General features: G+C 40.7%; 1 protein-coding gene across 7 annotated transcripts in view; it reads right to left on the bottom strand.

Moving 5' to 3' along the window:
* OSBPL3 (oxysterol binding protein like 3) overlaps positions 1-22110 on the bottom strand; it is a 178977-nt gene that overhangs the window by 19535 nt on the left and 137332 nt on the right. For all 7 annotated transcript variants that reach the window (XM_055314546.1, XM_055314544.1, XM_055314545.1 and 4 more), the window contains 5 exons: positions 20676-20810; positions 19671-19764; positions 15077-15327; positions 12154-12291; positions 1926-1989 (listed from right to left, as the gene is read on the bottom strand). In XM_055314546.1, the coding sequence (XP_055170521.1) occupies positions 1926-1989; positions 12154-12291; positions 15077-15327; positions 19671-19764; positions 20676-20810 (682 nt within the window). The remainder of the gene's footprint in view (positions 1-1925; positions 1990-12153; positions 12292-15076; positions 15328-19670; positions 19765-20675; positions 20811-22110) is intronic.

The following is a 22110-nucleotide window of genomic DNA, read 5'->3' on the forward strand; positions in this document are numbered from 1 at the left end:
TACAAATCCTAAAGTAATAACTAAAAAATGAAACAGAGGTATAACGAATAGGTCTGCAAAGGAGATTTGATGAAATCATAGAAAGTACTCAGTCCAAAAGAAGGCAGAAAAAGGGGAAAAAAAGGGAGCAAAGAATAGATTCAACAAACAGAAAACAAATACTAAGAGGCCACATTAAACTCAATTACATCAAAAATCAAAATAAATGTAAATGGTCTAAACAACCTGATTAAAAGGCAGAGAGATGTCATATTGGATTAAAAAGCAAGATCTGGGAGTCATGAGCCTATGGGAACAGGTGGGATGGCCCAGAAAAGGCTGGTGAGGAAGAAAAGAAGGGGGCTAAGGAAAAACTATTGTATAAGGTAAGGGGCACACAGAAACTACTTGGAGAAAATCCTTCCCATTACCTAATCTATAACTTAAAAATAAAAAGTGTTTATAGTGTCAATGACACTTAGTAATTAAAAGGTTAGAGATCTTATAAGAATTATTCCCAGAGGGTTTCAGTGAAAGCTGGAGACATTTCTAATCAAGCTTCAATTCTAAACTTTAATAGCAAAGCTTCAGAAAAATTGATATGGTACTTGTAAATTACACTGGTAATATTGCCTCCAGAGCAAGGAACTGGGTAACTGGGGACCTGGGTGGGGGAAGGAACTTTTAAAAATATATATTTTTTATTTATATGTTTTTATTTAAATATTTATATATATTAAAATATAGATTATATATATTATAAAAATATATATACTTTAAAAACTCTTAAATTTTATAGATGTTTAAAGTTATTTTATTTTTTTAAGATTTATTTTTATTTATTCATGAGAGACACAGAAAGAGAGAGGCAGAGACATAGGCAGAGGGAGGAGTAAGCTTCTCTCAGGGAGCTGGATGGCAGCCCTGGATCCCAGATCCTGGGATCATGCCCTGAGCCGAAGGCAGACGCTCAATCGCTAACCCACCCAGGTGTCCCTATAGATTTTTTTTTTAAAAGCAAAGGTGTAACCTAGTGTTATCACTGTCAACAGAGAAAAATGCTTTAAAAACTGGTGTGTGTTCATTGTTTAAAGAGCCAGGATGCTCACATTTTCCTTGTATAGTACACTCTGCCTTTTGAATAAATATATTAAGTTAACAAAATTAATTAATCCATTTAGGAAACATTTGCTGTCTTACTTATTCTACAGAACAACCCACCCTCCTTCCAAATCCAAAATACAAACTGAATATAGAGACAACCTCCAAACAAAAAAAAAAAAAAAAAAAAAAAGGGATCCCTGGGTGGCGCAGAGGTTTGGCGCTTGCCTTTGGCCCAGGGCGTGATCCTGAGGACCCAGGATCGAATCCCACGTCGGGCTCCCGGTGCATGGAGCCTGCTTCTCCCTCTGCCTGTGTCTCTGCCTCTCTCTCTCTATCTCTCTGTGACTATCATAAATAAATAAATTAATTAATAAAAAAAAGAGGCAGAAATCTAAAATGTGCTGTCTAGAAAAACATTAAAACTTTCAAAAGCAAAAAGAACTCTGTTGTCTAGACTCTGATAAACATCTGTAAATATTTAGTGTCTCTTGAAATACACATGGCATTAGAGAAATGTTACACAAGGAATTAGAGAAATGAAATACACAATGGATTAGAGAAAAAGTTACAGGAATAAATGGTGGTGGCCCAGACAGAGATGAAGAATTTTTTTTTAAAGGGGGAAACAACTAAATTATCCTTCTAAATCCTTATTTATGAAGTAGGCAAGTATCAGTAATTGTTCAGGAGGAGAGGCAAGAACAGCAAGTGGTGCAGATCCATGCAACTGGGCCCAAGTCCGGGCCCATTTTTTACCTTGACAAGCATCTGCAGTAGTTCCTGAATGAAATAAATCTGACATTACAAAAGATGATGAAAGACTAAATACATGAGCACATTACCTTGCCAGAAAACAAAATTTCCAGACTCAGCATGACATGCAGAGATAGGTGGATGGTGGCTGACCTGATGGAAACAAAGGCCAGAAAATAAAAATTAATTCATTTTTGTGTCTCATGAAATCCTTTCCTTTGCCCTTGCCTTGAAAGTTAACACAGTGGGCAGCGTCTAAGTGAATGAAAACTTTAGCTTTCCTTCAACAAATCTGTCCTCAAGAGGGCGCTCCTGATACAGTCAGCCCCAATTTGTTCAAGTTCCTAAGGCCTGGGAAGATAGGAGGTGAATGAACTCACCAGTGGGGAAAAATTAAGAGAGGGAGACAAACTCCTAACTCTGGGAAACAAACAAAGCTTGCTGAAGGGGAGGTGGGGAGGGGGGGGGGGATGGGGTACCTGGGTGACGGGCACTAAGGAGGGCACTTGATGGGGTGAGTCCTGGGTGTTATACTATATGTTGGTAAATTGAATTTAAATTTAAAAAAATTTTTAAAGAAATTAAAAAAGAAAGAAAGAAAGAAATCAGGTGAATGGAAACCTCCAGAAGTATGGGAAAAACAGCCAAGGGGCAAATGTTGAAGATAGAGACACATTTTGAAAGATATGAAAATGAAAGTAGGGTCAAGCAAGGAATGCCTGCTCTTAAACCATATAATCTGACAGTGGATACCAATGTAATAATCTCTATTAGCTGCTGTGAAAGTACCTGCAAATGTTTCAATTAAAATACCAGATAATAGATATTTTTAAATGCTACTCCTGAGCAATGCAAAAATGCTCTTGGCTCAGCAGGTTTTGCTCTCTTGAAAACCCTGCATTACAAAACTCAGCCCCTTTTCAAATCACCTGTAAGAACAGATCCAAGATAATTTTTTAAAAGAATAATGTTTCTATTTAAAAAAAAGGGCCAGTTATTAAAGAAGCGTTAATCAACTGGTAACAAAAATATTTTATTCATTTTTTTGTCAAGATAAAAATATCTTGAGTAAATATGTAATTTTGTCCCAGGAAAGAGAATTCCTGTAATGGACACTGTCTCACATTTCCCTGTGTTTTGTCACTGGGGTCATTACTTCTGTTCTATTCACTAATGAAGAAGCTAATGAGCAAATGGTTCCTGAGTTGGATTTCTTCATTATCTTAGTAACTCAAGGCAAGTGAGTGGTGTCCGTACCATGATTATAATTCAGTACCAGTGAAACCAGAGTAATGTTACCAGCAGAGTTTCAAAATATCTCTGACTGAGCTGGCTCTTAGGAAAAGTATCTTACATTTAGAGCAGCTAGCCTAGCTAACGCCTTCATGTTACACAGGAGGAGACCAAAACCAGAACAATTGAGTAATGCTTCCTAAACACACCGACAGCAAAGAAACAAAGGTAAAACCCAGCATTTTGGGTTTACATCAGTGGTTTTCAGTGGGGAAGTGACACATCTTCAGCCGTTCACCTTGCTCCGGACCCTCAGCTGTAATGAGGAACACAGTCTGGAAACCACTTGTATGTGCCTGCCACTTTAGGTGGAGAATTCAAGGACAGGCTAATCTAGAATCGTGCCACATGCACATTTAACTGACGGAATTTTAACTGTACCAGCTTGACTCAAAGAAGAGACAAAGATTTCAGTAGTTCCATGCATCTTTCAGGTCTCAAAGAACACAAATGGCAGATCTGATATGAGGTGGGAGATGCAAATTTGCTACCTCTTGAATGGTTTTCATTCCCATAGGCCTCTTAAGAACGTAGCCTCTCTCTGTGCCTATGAGATTTCCCAGGGCAATTTTCACTTCCAGCACGATTTAAAAGCCTAAGTCCTAAAATGCAACTCTCTGCTGGCCTTCATTGCCTTTTTTCCATTGAACTCCTTGGAGACACTTTATATTACAAAATGCTGCATCCCTTGTTCCTCCTCCCTCCCTCACCAGCTCTCAGTGTGAAGAGTAGAGTTAACTTTGAAACCTTGGCATCATATAAAACTGATCCAGGCAAGATAACACCTGTACCCTATTTCTCCCTTTCCTTCCCTTTCCCCTTGCCTACCCCACAGTGCAGCAGGTGAGGAGCTATGGAAAGTTCCCCTTTCCCTAGAACATAGGCATATTTTCAAGTAGACTATTAAAAGTAGATCATAGTTATTCTCACAGAAACAATGTAGTAAAAAACGTAGGGATCAACAGCTTTGATCAAGAGCTTGGCCATTTTATAGGTGTGCCAAATGTAAACATCAAAGCAAAATCCAGTATATACAAACTATAAACTTCCTCTGTAATAATTTTAAATCCCATAAAATAGGGACATATTATCCATATGAATTATAAAAGAAGTCCTATCATACCATAAAATATATATATGTCCCATAAAACTGCAACTTTGACCTTCTAAAGCTCTTGTGTCAGATACAGGAATCCGTGCTTAGCAGAATGCTTTTATATGGATTCAAAAGCTGCTTTCTGAATGAAAATAAGGTTTTTGAATAAGAGTATTATAATAATAATAATAATTGATATTTATTCAAATAAATGTGACTTTGTTTATCTTTTTATGGCTTAAGAGGGCCTTTGGGAGTGATGTATTTCGCACACGAAGCTTTTAAGAAGTTTACAAAGCTTCCCAGGAAAATTAAAGTGATTTATTATTTTTCTTCAATACATTTTCTCACAACAGGTATTTAATCATGTAACATTTCTGGAGCATCTGCCATGTGCTGTACTAGGGTCAGGGAGTAAGGGAGCCTTCTAGAGTCCCAGACGTGTAGGTCCTAACTCCGCAACATCATCTATTGGCCAAAGGGCCTTTTTAAGCCCTCCGGGCCTGAGTTACCTCATCTGTAAAATAGGGCTAATACCATGGGCTTTGCAAACACAAAGATGACATGTATAGTGTTATAGGATCCTATGCTGTGTAGGAAGTGGGCAGTGGCTACCTTTTAGCCATTTTTCATGAGTAGTATTCCCATTTAGTTATCATAATGACCTTGTGCCTTCGCTAGCCTTATTTTATAAATTAGGAAACAAAGAACCTATCCAATGCTACACAGTTAATGAGTGACAAGGGGTGGCACTTTAAGCTAAGGTCCTCTGATTTCAGATCTAATGCTTTTTTTCTTTATGTCCCGGTTGCCTCTCTATGGCTGCTCTCAAAGCTGGGCTCTGGTCCTCCCAATGCCTCCGTACACCATTAAGATCCCATCTCATGGATATTTAGACAAAGAATCTTTTGAGTCTGACCTTCCAATTTCTCTGAGTCTCATTTATTTCATTGTAAAATGAGGTCGGAGGGTACTTCTGACTTCCAAATGCCTCAAATCTAATATCTAATTCTCAGTGTCTCTTCAAATCCCAGCATCGGTGGATGTCGGCCAATTGGAAAAAGATTATACTAAGCCTTTGACTGACTCAAAGGCCCATTGAAAGGGGGGTAATTCAAGGCTGATAATTTAATTTTTGTTGATAGCCATCTTTCTAAAATCCACAGGAGTGGAGAATGATGAGCACATTTTAACCTTAGTGTGGGACTTAGTTGACTTTTTATTCTCATTACATCTTAATCCAGGCGTAACCCAGAAAGGTATCATATTTTGAGTCTGAACTGACCCAAGCTTGAAGCAGACACTGACTGTCAGTATACTGGATAAATCCAATTGAGATAGGCTTTTAGCATCCCTCTCTATCTCTTCCTCTCCAATCCCAAATAAGAGCAATTTCCAATTTGTGAAGATTCCCAAACATTCAGGAATTTAGTATATATGGTTCTTCTTTTTAAAGATTTTATTTATTTATTCCTGAGAGAGGCAGAGACACAGGCAGAGGGAGAAGCAGGCTCCATGCAGGGAGCCTGATGCGGGATTTGATCTCAGGACCCCAGGATCATGGCCTGAGCCAAAGCCAGACACTCAACTTCTGAGCCACCCAGGCATCCCTAGTATATATGGTTTTTATTGTGCAGGTATTTATATGTATCTTTGTTTCTATAAGCCCAGAGTCAGTGAGTTCCCCGACTAATTGAGAATTCCTGTGGTTTATTTGTATATCTCAAGACTTTCTTCACCCTGGCCTGATCATTTTTGATTTATGCTTTGAATGTACTTTATAAAAGAGGTGAGTGGTATAGGGGAAGCAGATGGGTAAAGACTATATTTAATATTTGAGTATTTTTGTGACTATATCTTTTTCAGATTTAGAAAAAAAATCCCTTAAATACATCACTTCTGCAGCTGCCCAAAGATGTAACTATACAGTCTACCTAGTTCCAAACTTGCCTCTGAACTCGATGGGCAGCTTGTAGAAAAGAAGACAAATGCCAGGTGAGAAATCATGCAGGTACCAGGTGAGAAATCCCATGGCATTCCCCATTCACTGACTGCCTTTGATGTGTCAGGCACTGTCCTAATCACTGGTGATATAATGCAAAACAAATGAAACAAAAATCTTTAGCCTCTTGGGGTTTACATTTTAGTGCAGAAGTGGGAGAGATATATAATAAAGAAATAAGGACATAATTTATAAGTAGTAACGGATGTTAAGCAGAAGAATGCAGGGCATGGGGGGGCGATGGATGGTAAGTGGGCGTGCTATTCCAGACAGGGTGGTAGGGACAGGACTCTCTACAATGGAATCATCTGGGGCTAAGAGAAATAAGAAGTTAGCCATGTGGAAAACTGGGAGGAAGGCATTCCCAGCAGAGGACACAGGCATTGCTCAGGGCTGGCAAACGCTCCGTAGGTTTTAAGGGAGGCAAGAGGCCAGTGTGGCTGAAGCTAAATGAGCAGGGGTGGGAGAGGCATGCTTTCTGGGGCTAGCATCTTTGGGGGTGGGGGTGCTTTGTGGGGCCATGGCCAGGACTCTGGATTTTATTCCAAGTGACATGGGAGATCATTGGAGGGTTTAGAGCAGGTGTTCCTCCTATTTGGAAGCAATCGCTCTGGCTGTTGGGTGAAGAATTGGCTATGGAAACCAGAGACAGTTAATGAGTCTACTGTAATGATCCCAGTCATTGATGACCTTGGCTTGGGCTTGGAAACCAGTACCAGTGAGGGAGGCAGGGACAATAGGTGGCTGTGTAAGTCATGCTTCGGGGGGAAGACCCCAGGATTCGCTGATGAACAGGATATGAATTCTAAGAAAAAGCTGTTAAGGATGATGCCACGGATGCTGGCCTGATTTTTTGGGAGAATGCCGTTGCCAACTATATTCTCTTCCCCCACGTTCAGAGTTAACCAGTTTGTTTGACAAACAATGGCTTCTTGCCAAAACCAGGAACAAAAACACTTTATGGGATGACTTGACCTAGAAGTGGAGAGCACTGGTTTAGCTGCCTTGTATTTGATCTGTTGCTAGTTTTATTTGAACAGCCTGAATTTCCCTTCTGATAACGTCTTTAAATAAGATGCCACTGTAATCAGTAGTGACTAACTCTGCCTACTAGCAGATAAAAGAGCTATTTTATCATGAGCCAGCATGCAGGGAGAGAAGTGATAGGTATGGTATTTATAAGTCTGTCCAAGAATGTATGTTCAGAGTTCTCGTGATGAGTAACAGAAAAGCAAGGAGAGCTGAGGCCAGACAGCAAAGGAAAAAAAAGACTTCATTTGAAACTTTGATAGTTTAGTTACTTCCAATAACTCCATTTAGCTTTCCCAGCACAAATTCTCAAAGTGCGTGGCTGGGGGAGCGGGGCCCGAGGGGAATGCATGGTTAAAATGACTCCAACAGGGATCTGACAACCGAAGTTCCAGATCATCAGGAAGAGCCACGTTTAGGTAATAGCTTAACTGTGGAACCTTTAGATCCCAAACCTTTCCCAAAGGTATAAAAAGAGAAGCAGCTTTCTGAAACCACCCAGTCTCCAGGTGAGGCTCAAAACCCGTTCGTTAGCAGCCTGCCAGGCAGCAGAAACCAAGTAAGGAAGAACTTGTCAGCAGGAGACTCAGTCCCTGAGGAGAAAAAGGAAGTCCTTTCTGAATTCCCCCTTTTTCTGAGCTTGTTCATACAGACAAGGCTGCATCACATTTCTTGGCACAAATCGAACTGCTCCCCTGAGAAGGTGGAACCGCCAGAGGGTAGAACAGAGGCCAGGGATGGTTATGATTTACTCCTGAACGTTGTGCATTCACAAAGGCCACTCCCCATACCACAACGGGAGCTGGGAACAAAGTCCCAGCTGAGTTTGGAGGATGAAAGGTCTAAGGGACAATGGCAGACAAAGTCCCAAAGTCTGATGGGCATTCAGAACACTTTTTCCCTTCAGCAGCCTATGACCCTGGCAGCCCTGAGTCCAGTAACTATACCTACGAGAGACCCCAAGAAAGGAGAGGAAGGGAGGCCACTGGGGTAAAACAGAGGGAGTCAGCTGCGTGGGGCACTGGGAGAGGCTGACGCTCCAGGCCTGCTTCCCTGCCTCTAACTGATCCTCGCTTCACCTGCCACACAGCGGGTATTTTGAAGATCAAATAGATCCTGTATGTTTGAAAAGCATAAAGCATTCTGCAAACCTAACGGTTCATTATTGTGGGAAAAATTTGAGGAGCAAATGCTTTCTCTGGTTTCTGACCACATGAATCATTTTGATCTGCATTTTGGGGTCTTTGAAAAGGTGAGAGACAATACAGAGGAACGAGCTGTGATGTAACCAAACTCTGTGAAGAAGCAATTACTTCAATTTCTTTGGCCACTGACTACTTCAAACACCCACATCCCCAGCCAAACCCCAAGACAACTACATCTCTGAGCTAAAGGCTCGGAGAAAACGAATAGATGTAGCTTTTCAAATCTAGAAAATTCCACAGAGACCCTTGTTTCCTTCCAGGTCCTTTCACTGTGATATAGGAGTTCCATCAACATCCTTGTTTGAATAAAACTCCACCCAAAAATACTAATTTGGGAGTCCTACCTGTTTATTACATTAATCATTTAGGAGGTAGAGAGGTACAAGAAAGCAAAGCAAGCCCCAAACTCCAAAAGCTGAAGCATATCACCTACGCATAATGCATGCTGGTAGGGTCTCCATCAAGGTAGAATGTCTCCCGGGCCAGAAGCAGAAAGAGCCATACTGGCAGGTCCCAGCGTGAAACACAATAAATAGTCTGGCACTCTCTTTCATTGTGTTAAATTAGAAGCTCTTCATGCACAATGAGTCAGAGGTCAGGGTAAACAAGGGTGAGAAAGGCAGTGCAGGAGGCTGAGCTGATGTGTCTCCTGGTGCCCAGGAGGGTCCCAAACGCCTTCCACTCTGGGGGCGGTAGGCAGCTGAGCGCCTTGAATCCAATAGCCACTTGTCCTTCTCATTGTACATGTACCTGGTGATTAAATTCTGGTTTCCCAAGTAATCTGTTCATGGAGAAAGTAGCCTGGCCACGTGACCAAGGCCTTCTGGGCCCCATGGTAGGTCTATTTTTTAGAATTTAAAATTCACAGAAATAAATAAATAAATAAATAAATAAATAAATATCACAGAATAGCATTCTAGGTTGTACATCAATTTCTTAAAGGCTTAGCTAGGGTGACTCTGTCCTTGAGAGACTCATCCATTCTTGGGTGTTGTATAAAAACCAACTCTCTGAGGCCATAAGGCTAAGTTCCAGACAGATGAAGTGGCTCCATCACGATCAGGACTGGTGGTACACCACACAGCTGGCTTTCCGTCAGACACTCACCAGGGACAGAATGCCCCCTTCAAAGCACTTGAATTAGTAGAAGAGATCTATCTTATTTGCTATTCTTAACACTGCATAAAAAGCAGTTTTTAAAGCTGCCCCTAAAGATGAGAGCAATAACCATGTACTGAGCATTTACTGTCTTCGGTGTAAGTATTCTTTATCTCAGGGTAGTATTTCACTTGAGCCTTACTGCAACCTATGTGTTAAGCATTATCATTCCTATTTTATAGATAAAGACATTATTGAGGCTCAGAAAGTTTACATAGCCTATACAAGGCCACACACAGAGGAAGTGGTGGGGTCAGGGTGTGAAAGCGGGTCAACATTACACCCAGCACACCCGAGACTACGAACAATGGCCAGGATCCCTTTCTTGCTTATTTCCTCGGGATCCATTGCATGGAACCAAAGACTGAGTTATGTAATGCTCTTTCTGTCTTTGTGCACACGTGCTCACGAGCTCTGCTTTCTCTCTCCATGTCACCGTCAGAGGTAGGCAAGCAGATCCTGAATTTGGCCCTGCCCTGTCAGGGGCTCATGGGATGGAAGCACAGCTTTACGCAAGCTCATGTTACTACTCTTTTCTTACACCATTCATCCTGTCCTGATTGTCTGCTGTAGTCTGGGCTATTTTGGGCCTTTATTTTTTCACATGAGTGCATATAATGCCATGGTAACCCAATTATATTTTCATTTATTCTCTTTCCATTTTAGCTTTAGTATTTAAATAACCCAGTTGAGTTTGAATCAAATTATCTTTTCCTTTTAACTACTGATTTAACTCTCACTTTCCCAATATCAGTATTTAATTTGTTTTAGCTTCTAACTGAAAATCTACTAAAAATGTGCTTTGGGATTATCGTATATTCATTTTCCTTTGAGTTTCAGAGAACACTGCTAGTAATTGACAGTCAAGACCAGCACCATCCTCCTAAGTCGCTCACCACTTTTCCTTTCCTATCCCCCAAATGCAAAGCCATTGATCAAGGAGGCAGCAAGATAACAGGAAGGAAAATAAAATGCTAGCAACCCACCCATTTTCCCTTAGTTTCCTAAGAACTAGGAGAGAGGTGTATCAAAGCAATGGTGTTTAATATTCCCAGGCTGACATTTAGGGATATGAGGAGGGTGGATGTGTTGAGTCATTGTTTCAACTAGGGGTGAGAGGATTATTTTTTATTTTCAGTATCAGTGCATCCTATTTTAGCTAAACAATTGCTTACTGACAGATATTTGGGATGTTCCCAATATTCCACTATTACAAACTATGGTGTCATACAGCAATAATGACAGCAACCACTCATGTAACACTTCATGTACCAGACACCATCCCGAGTGCATGGTAGAGAGTATCACTTATTTTATAAAATCTTTTACAAGATTTTATTTATTTATTTGACAAAGAGAGAGCACAAGTACGTGGAGCAGCAGGCAGAGGGAGAGGGAGAAGCAGGCTTCCTGCTGAGCAGGAAGCCTGAGGTGGAGCTCAATCCCAGGACCCGGGGATCATAACCTGGGTCATAACCAACTGAACCACCCAGACGCCCAGAGAGTATCTCACTTAATCATCACAAAGCCATCTGAGGTCTGTCCCACTGTTATTATTTCCACTTTAAAGAGGAAACTGAGGCACAGAAAGGTTAAGTAACTTGCCCTGGGTTACAAACCTAGTGAGATGTAGAGCTGAGATCTGAACCTAGGCTGGCTCCAGAGACCCTGCTCTTTCTTCCCAAATATTATTATGTGCTAATGCTTAGGTGCAAAAGTCTCATGGAACTTCAAGGAATGCAGGCTCCATAAGTACAAAGTATGTCCATCCATCAAATGAAGACAGGTATTATCTGCCCCCAGCCCCCATCCCACTACAGTCTTCCCACATCTACAACAAGGCTGTGTATGAGTTGAGGGTGCCTGGGTGATTCAGTCGGTTAAGCATCTGCCTTTGGCTCCAGACATGAACTCAGGGTCCTGGGATTGGGCCCCACATAGGGCTCCCAGCTGAGCAGGGAGCCTGCTTTTCCCTCTCCCTCTGCCTGCTTCTCCCTTTCTGCCTGCTTGTCTTTACTCTCTCTCTCTGCCAAATAAATAAATAAAATCTTTAAACATATATTTATTGATTGAATATGTACATGAATGAATGATTCCTCTTAAATAAAATCAAGAATAGTGCCTTTATTTGGTGCGGCATTTTGATGGGGCATTCATACTCTAGAAGGACAATGTCAATGAGTAAGGGTATACGCTTTAAACCTTTAAATCAGTTGGGCAAATGCTTCTTCATACTTTGAAGATTTGTCTCACTATGACTTGACACAAAGGGCTCTGTTGATGGATATAGTCAAAGGAGTGCTCAGCATTGCCAGTACCTTTGTGCTAAGGGGGTGGTTTGGTTTCAGTAGAAGGGAAATCATTCCTTCTCTTTATGTGTAAAAGCACTGTAATTATCTCAGTTGCTTTAAAGCCAGTGAAAGGTGGACAATAAATATTTCAAAAGCACATGTAATGGAAGGCGTAAGCAACTCCTCCAGTGCAAGTGGGCAAACAGGGTGTATACAACAAACAGAAAGGGTATATATATCCACCTGTTCGGAAAAAAAACGGAAGCCTTTGTCCTCACGGATACACTCATAGGTTTCTCCAAGAACAGGATTAAAGGGCTTGCTCCCGGCTCGGAAGTAGCTGGATGCATATGCCGATACAGCAAAGGCTGCCACATACACCTAAGGAGAAGGAGGACAGAACTTTATTATTTCTCTGTCATCAAGAATTTTTTTTTTTACAAAGACATGAACAAAATAAAACCCTTATTTCTCTCTTTATGGGTTATTTTGGAAATCCAACAATTTGTCTCTGGTTTAAAGACAACCAAACCAGCTTTGGTTTAGAATTGCAGGTTTAAATAATGTTCATTTTGGCCCAGAGGCCAATGAACCAAACATTAGCAAACCGTCCATCTGTCCTGATTCCAGCTGGTAGAGGCTTTCCAAAGGATGGTATTTATCAAGTGAACCACCCTGTTTTTGAGCTGTTAGGCTAGGTTCAGGGCCTTTAACCCTGATAATATCTGAGAAGCCTGATTTTCAGAAAGGAGAAAGAAGAAGAATGTAAAAAAATCCAAACTTCCCTCAAAATTCAGGAAAAGGAACCATTCCTAATTTGATACTGTAGAAACCACTCTGACAAAAGAAAATCTGAGATAGCGATTTCCTGAGTTTCCTGTAACGGGTCACAGGACAGCGCACAGTGCCTTTCAAAGAGTCTAGTTTTTCTGGGAGGAAAAATGAAAAATCAAAAGGAAAAGGATAGATTATAGGTAAACATGAAATAAGCATTCACTGTGAAGCTCTCGGGATTTTTCTTTTAATCAGTTCTCCTTTCAGGACACCAAAGAGACCCATTATTTTTCTTGTCTTTTTTGGGGGTGGGTGGGGTACAGATCATTGAACCGAGGTTGTGATGGCAACTTTCTCTTTCTAAGTGAGTAACAATCTCAATGTCTCCCCTTCCCAGCACATTTCATGAGGTTTCTTATCCTGGCAGGGGGAAGGGGGGCGGGCAGCTGAGTGCCTTTCATAATGTTCACTAGTCATATAACTTGTCTTAAGCCTTTTGCAACTAGAACCCAGTTTACCACTCACACCACAGAATGCTATAGAGCATCTAAGGGTAGCTCATAAAAACCAATTCAGTATGCTCAGTTCTCTTTGTTCTGGAAATCTGGGGATCTGTTCCTCTCTTTGTTTCCCCATATGCTTGTCACCTGTTAAACAATAAGCTCACATTGTCTATATGGAATTTTGAATCAACCCTGAATCACCCTCACAATTTAAAATATAACAAAATTTGTAATAGAACCTGGTATCATTCATCATGCTGCAGGGAGAAGGGAGGGAGGGGGCCGACACGATGAAGCATCCTCCTCTTAGGCTGGCAACAAGAGAACCTATGCAGGGGCAGGAGCTGACCTACAGGGCAGTGAACACCCCCACGGATGCGGTTCCTACACAATGCTTTCCTCTACTTGCCCTTCCAAGTGCACTGTACTGGAATGTAAAGCCTTCCCTCAAATTCCTTCTCAAGGTCAAGTGCACCAATCAATCAGCTGACATCCTAAGGGTCTCTAAATTGCCACAAGAATGAAACACTGAGATGAATATTTTCATCTTCAAAGTCAATTTTTTTTTTTAAAGAAAAGAGCCGACCACAAATGTTGACTTTTAACACTCATTTTAGAAGCTATTTGCCTCCCTTTGTTTGGCAGAAATTATCTAGGAAAGAGTAGCAAAGAAGATTAAAAAAACACACACAGCTTGTTTTTTCTCTCCTACTCTTATTACCATTAGTATCAAGAAAGCCTCTTTGATGGAGAAGTCCCCAGAGACCTTGGAAGGAAGGACGGTGGGATGCTTCTCTCATCCACCGCTGGATTTCCCCTTCATCTTCAAACCACCAAAGTAATGAAGGTTTAATAAGGGTCAAACCTATGGAATGCTCAGAATTTAAAAAAGAATGCTGTCTTCCATCAGTGAAGGGATGGTTTAAGGTCAGGTCCATGAAGCCCAGGGATGTGCCGACACCAGTTTAGCCCACCAGTAAATGCCCAGGACAGAGACCGCATTTGTCGGGGAGACAATGAAGTGCCAGCCTCCCATTCAAGCAATGACCTGACTGTGGGGCAGGTAATATATGAGGGAATAAAAAGAGGAAGGAACACTCAGTTTCAAAGAACAAAGTTAACTAACTAGTCACCAAAAGGGCTGATTTGGCTATCATCTGACCACATGGTCCCTTATCTCCCCCCACCCCAAGACAAGGATGAGAAACACCTGGGGGCCCATTCATGGGATGACCCATCACTTGATTGGAAGTAATACTGAGTAGAGGACAGAAGGTGAATTTTTTCTAAGATGAGTTGCCTTTTTTTTTTTTTTTAAAAAAAAAAAAAACTTACTCTATAGAATAAGAGTCAGGGTGGAACAATCATCTTTCTTCTGTAAACCCCTTGACTAGGAATGTTATTTTCGAAAATCTTGTCGCTCGTGGGACAATTCCAAAAAGAAACAAAAACATTCTCAAGGGAAATTCACCCTGGACAAGAAAAACTACTTGAGAAATTAAAGTCTGTCCACCTGGGATCATAAAAAAAAAAAAATAAACGTGCCGACAGCCCGCAAGACATGTTTTCCAGTCGGGCCTATCAGAACAATCACTTGGAAGGTTCTGGAGAAAAAGGAAGTGTAAAACCACAAAGCAGAACTACCCAGAGGCACCAACCGTCACAGAGAAGCTCTCCCAAATGGCAAATCCTGACACATGCCTGAAAACAGCCAGGCATAGGGGATCTAGACCCTGGTGAGAAATGAACCTATCTAAAGAATAATCCAAAGGAAAATCAGAGGAGCCCAGAGCTCAGGCCCCACATATCTTAGCTCTGCCTGGTGGCTCAGGAGCAGAGGCTGGACCCACAGCTGAGCTGGACCCACAGCTGGGCAGGGGGTTCCTCACCATCCTTTCCAAGGCACTGGGGATTCGTGCGGCCTTGTCCAGAAGCTCACTGTACTCCAGCTCCTCGCAGAGCCGCTGCAGTGTGTTCAGGGGTTCATTCAGCTCCACCGGCATCGCCACCTTAGACAGATCCTTCCCGATGTTATTCCTCAGGATGTTCCACAAACTGATGTTACTTGCGTTGGGGCACGGAGCCGGCAAGCAAGTTCTTCTTCTGGACTTGGCTTCTCCACCACTTTCAAGCACAGGCCCTAAAAGGGAAAGAAGCCTCGTTGATTTCTGTAAGACTTTTTATTTTATTGTATCATTTTTAAAAATTCAGAAATAAAACCTTACCCAGCAAGTGCTCAATTCTACTGTTAATCTCAGTTGCCGAGAATGGGACCGCAAGTCAGAAAATAAAAATTCTGTGCAGCTAACTGAAGTCAAATTGCATGCCCTAGAACTCATGGACTCTTTTCCCAGGGAGGTCTTCAAGTTCTGAGACAGAAGCAGTGCCGCATAGCTTAAATAAACTGGAAGCTGGACTCGTATGCTCATAGCAGGTTACTGTTTATGTCTTTAAATGCTTTATAAATTTTTATTTAATTTTTAATCTTTTTAATGTGGGGTTTCAACTTCTGACCTGGAGACAAACTCCTGAGCTGAAATCAAGAGTCAGACCCTTAATTGACTGAGCCACTCAGGTACCCTCAACTAAAGAGTTAGGTCTCAAATCTAAAGGGATTTTTATTTTTTAATTTTTATTTATTTATGATAGTCACACAGAGAGAGAGAGAGGCAGAGACATAGGCAGAGGGAGAAGCAGGCTCCATGCACCAGGAGCCCGACGTGGGATTCGATCCCGGGTCTCCAGGATCGCGCCCTGGGCCAAAGGCAGGAGCCAAACCGCTGCGCCACCCAGGGATCCCCTAAAGAGATTTTTAAAAAGCACTACAGACTCTGAATAAAAACTTTTCAGCTGTTTTTAAAAATAACTTCAAGGGGCACCTGGGTGGCTCAATGGTTGAGCATCTACCTTTGGCTCAAGTTGTGATGGTGGGGTTCCAGGATCGAGTCCTGCATCAGGCTCTCCACAGGAAACCTGCTTCTCCCTCTACGTCTCTGCCTCTCTCTGTGTCTCTCATGAATAAATAAATAAAATCTTTTTAAAAAAAAACACTTCAAATTCTGATAAAGAAAACAATTATGTTTATTACAGAGAAATGGTAAGAGAAATTAAAGTCTTCCATTATTCCACTACCCACAAATAGGAGCTATTTATATCTTGGAGTATTTTCTCCATCCACAGAACTCATATAGCACATCTAGTTTTATGTTCTGCTCATTCCCTTAGCTATTTTTCCATGCTATTCAATATTCTTCTAAAGCATCATTTATAATGACTGGAAAAAAATTCCATTCTATGGATTTGCCACAATCTACTAAATCATTCCCAAATGATAATGATAAACAAATCATAGATTTGTTTCAATATTTTGCTATGATGCAAAAAGAAAAGGTAGTGAATATTTATATTATTAAAATTTGATTGTATCTCTGAGTGTTCGCTTAAGATACATAGACACGAAATTACTGTGTCAAAAACTAGAATCACTTTTAGACATTTGATTCATATGATCAGATGGCTCCTCAAAAAAGCTGTATCAATTTCCTATTTATCATCAGCATATATGTGTCAATCTCCTAAGAACTTTATGGGCTTATCATCATTCATTTTCGATTTCTGGCCAATTGTTGGGTGGATGGTGTTATTTCTTTGTTTTAACTTACATTAAAAAAATTCTTAGTGTGATCTGAATGTCTCATGAACACTTCTTCTTTAGTGAATTATCTGTTTTCCTATTTATATATTAAGATATATTTTTTGTTTTCATATTTCTTTTACAATCAAATCCCTATTTGACATTTATCTTTAAATTTGGTACATGTGGTTAGTTGTCATTTGTCAATGTTAGTTACATTTGTCAGTCTTTTCCTTTGTGACATTTCCATTGGCTCAGGCTCTGGGAGTCTTTTCCCATCCCAAATGAGCCTATGCAAATGAAATCTCACCAACATATGAGGAAAGGGCATTTTATTTGTATATATTTATCTATTAAAAGTAAATATTTAACATTTACTCATTGTAAAGCCAATTGCTCTGAATAAAGAGGCTTCTTTGATAAACAGAAAAGTATGAAAATGGGCTCATACTTTGCAGTGTCACATTAACCTAAGCATCCAATTTGTTGTTGAATTTATTTTAATTGCTTGACACGAGCAAAAATCTGATTTGCCCAAGTAAATAGCTGCAAATGAAAGTAGTTTTTAAAAATAGTTTTCCATGTAATCTCAAAATATTTTCTCTGATTGCACAAATCTAGATTTTGAAACACTATATGATGATTACTATCAATGAATGACCAGTATCTATCTAGTTTTTACTCTGGAGCAGCAGGTCTTCAAGCATTTTACATATATTACCTCATATATTTTTACATATACATTACATATATTACCTCTTAAGTAACTTGTCCTAGAACACATTACCAGCGAATGGCAGAGCTGAGGTTAACGAAGGCAACCTGGTCATGAACTTACATTTTCAAGTCCTCAACCTCCCACAGCACCCATCACAGTGACAGATCCTAATATTTGCCTCCTGATTTGGGGAGGAAGAAATCAACAGGAAGCATTCTAAGTATCTAGCATTTACTATGGGCCCAGAGAAATTCTCATATCATAAATCATCAAGAACTTGATTCAATCCCTATTTCCTTCCGTAGGCAAAACTGTGTCATATGATGCAAAGGTTATTATTTTTACCTCTAGTCTTCTCGGTAGTGTACTCATGTTTAGAAGTCTAATCTTCAACAGAGACAGTTAAACTGGAGGACACCTATTTTTACCTCTAAATACTGCTGAAGAAGAAAGATGAGTTTGGTCTAGTGTTTGTTCAAGCCAAGGCAATGGGTTAGTCAGTACTTCAGCAAAATGAATGTGGAGTAAGATAGAGAGAACCAGCCTTAGCTTCTCTGCTTTTCCTGGCTGATGCCAACTCAACACAGCTGTGGTCTTAGGTTCTGGGGCAAGTCTTGTTTCCACCTCTGACCTCTGAACCCTCTATCCCTGCACTCCTCTTAACCCCTTCCTTAAGGCCTCAAAGAGAATGAGGACTGCAGCACTTGTCTGTCTTCCTCATCCATGGTGGGAGTGCCATTTCAGTGGGAGTGCTGTCTGTCAAGGGGATGTGATGTTTCTTCATTTCTCTTTCAGTTCACTTCCTTGTTTTTCTAGAAAAACAAGTAGCTCCTATAGTGTTGGGTTTCTCCTTTGAACCACTGGTTCTGACTTTCCACCAAAGGGTTCATCTCTCCAGAAACATTTCAAGCAAGATAGAATGTAATGAGCATCAGACTTCTAGCAGGTCTGACGATGAAAGGATGTTTTTTCCAAAGAAATAAAATTACCTGCCTTTTCTGTGGTCCCCGGAGAGTAGGCCCTTTGGCATTCAGATAACGACTCATCATTATCATATTTCACATATACTTACTAACCTGGGAAGCACTAAAATAGAAAAAGCAATGACATGGTCCCTATTCTCTGGGTAGATATGAAAATAGGTGGTGCTCTGGTATCCAATACATGGCACAGACAAACCCCAAGATGTACTGAGTACAAAGACTGGGAATATTTGATGTTACAGGATCCGTGCCAAGAACTGTCCAGTGGGCCAATTCTTCTTAAGGGCAGGCACCTTCTTCTTCTTCATTTTTTTTTAAGATTTTTATTTATTTATTCATAAGAGACAGAGAGAGAGAGAGAGAGAGGCAGAGACACAGGTAGAGGGAGAGAAGCAGGCTCCATGCAGGGAGCCTGACATGGGACTCGATCCCGGGTCTCCAGGACCATGCCCCGGGCCAAAGGCGGTGCCAAACCACTGGACCACCGGGGCTGCCCGGCAGGCATCTTCTAAAGAGACTTTAGTCTGCCTATTGAACTCCTAAATCAGAGGTGTCTGGGGAGACACTCCAGGTACCCCACGGCTCAAACTAACATTTCTTGGGCATTTTGCTCTTGGGATCAATCTTAGGATAGCTTGACAGCCCCATCCTCCCTTCTAGGAGGTAGCAGTTTGTTACTTCTGGGGGGTGGGGGTAGGGTACTTTTAAATGTGTTATCTTGAAGAATCTGAGGCTAAATTACCACTTAGACCAGACCTTTTTACTACATGATTTCCACTGAATTCCTAAATCATGAAAACCACTATCTAAAGGCAAAAAGCTGTATTATATGTTTGCAGAGAGAATTCTTGACCATATCAGAAGTACCTATTGTACTAATTTTTGATATTTATGTGATAATTGGTATACATTCACTTTATAAAATAGAAGTTTTCATGAGCAGACAAGTATATTTGAATGAATACGTTTTTAGCACACGTGAGTGCTATCTCCCTACCTCGATTATATAAACATCAAGGGTAGGGAGCATGTTTTAATTTTCTTTTACAGCATGTGTTACAGTTCAATGCCTATAGCAGGCACTATATCTGCTTGCTAGCATTCTGTGAAGAGGCAAGGTTTCAGATATCAAATAATTTATATCTTACCCAAGGTCTGTCTCTCATTATCTAAATCATTACTGAGATTATCTAAGGAAAGATTATCACTTATGTCACTGACATAGGAGTCATCTTCAGAAATCTGTGGGAAAAGAAAAATACATTAGTGTTAAAAGTAAACAAACCAGATTTTGTCAAACCTTTATTCCAAATCAAACATCTTGAATCCCACCATTAAAAACCTGCAGAAATAATTTTGGGTTGTTTTCATAGAGGCCTATACACCAGTCTGCATCGGAGGTGTTCATAATAAATACCTGTTATTAACATTTTTATACTTTCTTGGCCAATTATCCCAAAGAAAACATAAGTAAACTCAGGGCTGCAGTTATTACAGAAATTCTTATTCAGACTGTGTTTTCAGAATTTGTTACTGTTTACATAGAATGAGTTATAATTTGTCTTTTAACCACTTGTGAAAGAAAAGAATCTTCTATGGAAATTAAATAAGATTAGTACTTCTATACTTAAGAGATAAAATTATCGATCTGCATTTTCACAAAGTAATGCCAACTATGGTGTTTGCTTATTCAGGAAACTATGATTTTAATGCATCAATATAAAACAGTATTATTTTATACTAATTATTATAACACCCATATTGCAATTATTATAATAATATAATAATTGCATGTTATAAATTGGTATTGGTCAAATTCAATGATTAAAAAAACCCAAGATGCTAATTTCTGGCTCTGTGATAGAAGTATTACATCACCAAATTAGCTAGTAGTTAAAATTATGACATATAATTGAAAAGAGGTAAAATAAATCAAGTAACAGAAATGAGGAAGTACCCAACACCTTCTACTTTTCCAATCTTTTCCCTAAGGTCTTGTATCTTTTGTGTCTTGGGGGGTAGGGGTGAGAAGAAGATCCTCAGAATGGAATGGCAGAAAGAGGCCATTGAGTTTAGCATTTCTGAAGATGGGTATTTACTGGTAAAGCCACAAAAGAGATTTTGAGGCATCGAACTGAAAACAGTGCTCAAACCTCATTTTCTGACGAGCTTGGAGATAATAGAACTTCCTGTGCATCAAAAAACTCTGAAAGGGAATCAGTGATGGAGAGTCTGCTCTCGTTGGAAAGCTGATGGACCAGAGCTCGGTTGTCATCTCTCAAGTTTTCCTATTTGAAACACAAACACAAAGTTGCATATAATTAGAAACAGTCTCCAGAGAAGTAAAATAAACAACTGATTTCACTGCACAATACATAAGGTCACAGGTGCATGCAAACAAGCAGCTCAAAGCAGAGGTCAGCTCCCAAGTGGAGAAGCAGCAAGCCTTGCACAAAACAAAATGAAAAACAAAGGTCTCCTCCAAATGGGTGCCTCACTGTCGCGGCTCAGGCTCATGCGACACATCTCAAAGCAAAAAGAGACTCTCCAGGCCAGTCTTCGTTCCATTGAAGAGGGGGAAATTCCCACACTCTCTGAATCATATCCTCTTATTCTCTACCACTGCAGGATGTTTCCTTTCATCCTAAAATTTCTTCTGAATCAGGGAATGTCCTGGTGTGGCTGATTCAGAGCAACCCTGCTTTCTTCTGCCCCCACGCTCTCCCAGAGGCCTACATACTGCTCTGGAGGCATCCCTTGACAAATCCATAGCGTGTTTTGGTCTAGAAGTGCCCCTGGTGGCAGATCATTCATTATTCATGGATGACTGAAAGGAATTCTCTTTGTCCGGCTCTCTCCAACCACAATGACTCTAAGAGGGAAGGAAACTCTCAATCCCCTTTAGAAACCTCCCTTTATAAACAACACAATGGCATATCATGATTTTCTCATCTTGCACAGCCCTCCCTTCCCTACTTCGCTGGGTCTAAACTCCCACCCTAGGAAGGACCTGAATACTTTGTGTGGGCATGTGCTTTGTGCAAATTCAGTACAACTCAACAAATTGAACAACCGCTCTGTGCTGGCCTTGGGGGTGATACCAGGATGAATGAGACAAGGTTTCTGGCCTGAAAGAGTGGCACAGAGAACGCACCCAACACAGGAGATTGAGGCTGTGGAAGAGAAAGTATACAGAAGGGAAGAGGAAGGTGAGATTGATTCTACTTAGGGCTTTGGTTTAGGGAGGGCTTCAGAGAAGAGGTGACGCCTGACTGGACCTTGTGGAATGGGAACAGATTCAGGACAAGATGACTCAATCCCTTCAAATCAGAGGAGTAGATTCATGCTCTGAACTTCCCTACAGCTCACATTTCTCAGGGCTGATAAAGGAACTGCTTCCACATCATTGTTGTGTCTGAAAAATGAGTCCCAGAATAATTTGAGGAACAAGAGTTAAGGCAGATTATGTCTTTTGCAGAGTTTTTTTATGAGTTCAGTATATACTCTTCGGTCTCCTAAACAAATTATATTCAAGATGGGAATGTGATAACAGGAGGACCACAGCAGATTTTCAAAGTGGCCCCTTTG

This window comes from Nyctereutes procyonoides, unplaced genomic scaffold (genome assembly GCF_905146905.1).
Source record: "Nyctereutes procyonoides isolate TBG_1078 unplaced genomic scaffold, NYPRO_anot_genome, whole genome shotgun sequence".
In the NCBI taxonomy this organism is placed as follows: Eukaryota; Metazoa; Chordata; class Mammalia; order Carnivora; family Canidae; genus Nyctereutes; species Nyctereutes procyonoides.